This window comes from Aristolochia californica, unplaced genomic scaffold (assembly GCF_029961685.1).
Source record: "Aristolochia californica isolate CCGP_79_NKW_82.1479 unplaced genomic scaffold, dmAriCali1.0.hap1 SCAF_11, whole genome shotgun sequence".
In the NCBI taxonomy this organism is placed as follows: Eukaryota; Viridiplantae; Streptophyta; class Magnoliopsida; order Piperales; family Aristolochiaceae; genus Aristolochia; species Aristolochia californica.
The window spans coordinates 30,684,901-30,688,450 of record NW_027181782.1 but is presented as its reverse complement, the minus strand read 5'-3'; the positions used below and the strand labels follow the sequence as shown (position 1 = coordinate 30,688,450).

The 3,550-nt window shown below is 43.7% G+C and overlaps 1 protein-coding gene across 1 annotated transcript; it reads left to right on the top strand.

Annotated features, from left to right (window-relative positions):
* Positions 1-1,503: 1,503 nt before the first annotated feature.
* Positions 1,504-3,051, top strand: LOC137943772 (F-box protein At5g07610-like). The gene is made up of 2 exons (XM_068789206.1): positions 1,504-1,581; positions 1,851-3,051. The coding sequence occupies exon 2, from the start codon at positions 1,864-1,866 to the stop codon at positions 3,049-3,051; it is 1,188 nt and encodes a 395-aa protein (XP_068645307.1). The 5' UTR covers positions 1,504-1,581; positions 1,851-1,863.
* The last annotated feature ends 499 nt before the right edge of the window (positions 3,052-3,550 follow it).

Here is a 3,550-nt window from a genome sequence, read left to right as displayed (position 1 = left end):
GATTTTACTCTCTCTTATATTATGCCAGCTGGGTCTCTTGGAAAATAACAAAGAGACCACCACCTTGAGGGGGAGTGTTGGAAGATATGGTGGACTACCATTTTATATGAGAAGATCCTATACACCATTTGCAGCTTGATGGGTGTTCATGATGCTCTCTCATCCCAGTTTGAGGAGGAGTGTTGGAAGATGAGCCCTAATCCACAAGACGAAGAAAGGCCCACATGTCCAAGTGTGTTAAAAGATGGGCTCAAACCCATAACACCAAGGAAAATCCACACATCCAAGATAGGTGAAAAGATGGGCTCAAGGCCCACATAGTGATGACATTATGGTAAATAAAGAGTCATCTCATAAAGATAACATTGATATAATTTGTTTAAATTTTAGGGGTATTATTATAATATTATAATCTAATTCATCTATAAATTGAAAGTTTGGGAGAGAGTTAAAGCTGAACGTGCATGACTTTGCGATTGTTGACACTTCTTCGCTATGAGTGTTTGAAAGGAAGATCATAACTCGACCCTCAAATCAAATGATTCCAGGAAGAAGACAATAAGAAAAACTGCAAAAATATTGCCTTAACGATTGTGTTGATGTATATGGTGAAGAAATTTTCCAAAAACAGTGATTGGTCGATGACTACTATGAAAAACTAAGAAAACACGAGAAACGTAGAAAAACAAGTTCTAACATTGATTGATTTTTTTTCGATTTTGATGGGTTTTCTACCTCATGTTACAGAACCGGGAAAATCTAAGATGTATGACGATCTATCCTAGGAAAAGGAGAGCATCTACTCATTTTCCTTTCTTGATGCCAAATCTGATATTGGGAGCTCTTTCTTTCTCTCGTCTCGTCCAGGTCAAAATTTTTAAATATTAACAATTCTGTCCACTATTAACTATTAGCTAAAATCGTTCTTGCTTCAATTCATGGCTCTCATCAAAGTAACGAACAGACTGACTCGTAAACCAAGGAGCAGAACAGAAAGGGTCGCCATTAAAAAGAAAAAGAAAACGAGAAGCTCAACTCTATTCTTTGTCTGAAAGAATCAGCATCTTCAAAACCTAGCCATTTGGTAGAAACAGACCATACTCCTTGCACCTGGAAACAGATAGCTGAGCCTCCAAAAGCTCCAGAAAACTTTTGCCCAACGTGACGTTTCGTCCACAGAAAATCCCGCCCTCAGTTTCAGGCACGTCGATGAGCATGCGGAACCGTAAAATCGGGCTCGAGCTTCCTCCCTGTGGCGGGAGAAAACGGAAGCGTTTTTTTTTTTTAATTTTTTTCGTATTTCATAATGGGTAAATCTCACAATGGCTATTATGACGGTGTCTCTGGCAAATGGGGCAGATTAGCTGTGAATGACGGTGTCTCAGGCAACTATGTTGAAGGACGCATGCGGCTTTTACTCGTTTTGGCTGAAACTCAGCTATAAATTAGGTAAGCCAGGGCAAAGAGAGCCATCTTGAGTTGAGGAATCTAGAGAGTGGAGAGTCCGCCTTCTTCTTCCTCCATTGAGGTCTCCTGGTCATCGTTTTTAGGCTTCTTCCCTTCCGTTTCCATCTTGCAAAGGTAAGGAGGAGGTAAATCTTGTTCTCCATTCTCTGATGCATGCAATGAAATGTGCGTTTGAGCTTTTCTTTAATATTTTCTCTTTCAATATTCTAATAAAGGTATATGCAGAAAGAGATCATTTTTGCTTCTGGTAAGTGGAGATTTTTTGGTTTTCTTTTCGGTCGCTTCGTTGTGTTTTTGTTCGAATTCATTTTCGCAGATAAATGCTATTACCTCGATCGTTTCTCCATCTTCCTTTGATTGAGTTCAAGTTTTGTGGAATGCAGGCAGAGAGAAGAGATGAATACTTCAGGAAGGCAATCTATCGTGAAACCCACAGAGATCTCCGCTTTGAACGATGATGTACTGACGAACATCCTTACCCTCTTGCCTCTGAGGCCTCTGCAGGCATCGAAATGCGTCTCTAAGAGATGGTACGGACTGCTCGCCGGCGTCCCCCTGACGAAACAACTCTGTGTGCCGATGGGCATTTTTACCTATGACGACAACGGCAAATGGGGCTACACGAGCCGTATTCCGGAGGATGCATACGAAGAAGATCTGAATGATGCTCTAGATATCAGCCTCAGTTTCCTCCCATGTTTCCCCAACGGTGTCGTCCTTGCCGGTTCCAATGGGCTGCTCCTCTGCGCCGCTCGAGGCGAGACCTGGGGGAACTTCTTCGTCTGTAATCCTCTAACGAAGAAATGGCGTGAGGTTCCCAGGCCTGAGGTCACCGATAAAGGTCCCATGCATTCTGTTGCCCTGGACTTCAACCCAAATGTGTCGCCTAATTACAAGATCATTTTCTACAAGTACAAACATAGGCGCCACCAGAGGCGTCCCGTGCTCCGACCTCTCGAGATGGAAGTCGTGATTTTCTCCTCCGAGTTGGGAAATTGGATCAGTTCCGAGGTTAGTGAATGGGCCAGCACTACCTGTTCTTATACTCATATGATTTCTCTCAATGGAGTCGTCTATAAACTAATGAACCCAGACGATCTCCACGGACGCGACAGTCCCCGGCGCTCAAATAGTGTGGAGGTCCAAGAGATCCGACTGCCGGTTTCTGTGTCTACCGCTTCCCATGGAAGCATCGGGCAGGCAGGAGGATCCCTGTACTACTCCTACGGGGACCAGCATGCTTCGACTGTCTGGATGCTCAAGGACAGCAACACCAACGAGTGGGAGCTGAAGCATCGTGTCAGCTTGACTGACTTCTCCAGAATCGCTGAGAGGGACCTCGGCCCGGGGGACTGGGTGAACATCTTGTACCAGCCGATGGTCTTTCTCTCCGATCATGAACTCGTCTTCCTGGAAGAAATGGGTGGAGCTGTGATATACGACTGCAACCAAGTCAGATTCAAGAGGATGGAGATACGGAGGAGACATGAAATTACTTCTGTGAGATTCAAGGCATTCCCCTTCGTTCCTTGCCTTGTTGACCCTTCCATCATTCCGCCGGCTGCCCAGGATGAAAGGGAGTGATGCTATGCTCTGATAAAACATGAAAAATTGAGAGAGGGAGAGAGAGTGGGAGAGTGGGAGAAGTGAACGGTCATCAGGAATAAGTGTTGATTATCTTGTATTTTACAGCAAATGTATCCAAATCTTTCTTTAATGACAGTCTTGCTGGTTATTATCATGTATCAACTCTTTCCCAATGCGGTAACTGGCAGTCCGGTCTCAGCAAATAAAAATCCGGCCCTAACGAGAAGAAGAGTTTCAGGTATCAACTCTTTCCCGTGGCAAACATCTCTAGCCCGTGGTGACGACTAGGTAAGAGAATCTGTCTATCTTTGCTCATATTTTTGTGAAGGAAATAATAGCTGGTGCGTCCCCTTTACAACCTAACCTCAATGGTTTTTGTAAGATCTTTTGAAATTCGATTGTTTTTTTTATCTCCCATGTCCTATTATCTCTACTTCAAACAAAGATTTATGGAATGCTATCCTCTTCCTCTTTTCCTCTAAAGCCTCTAAGGATA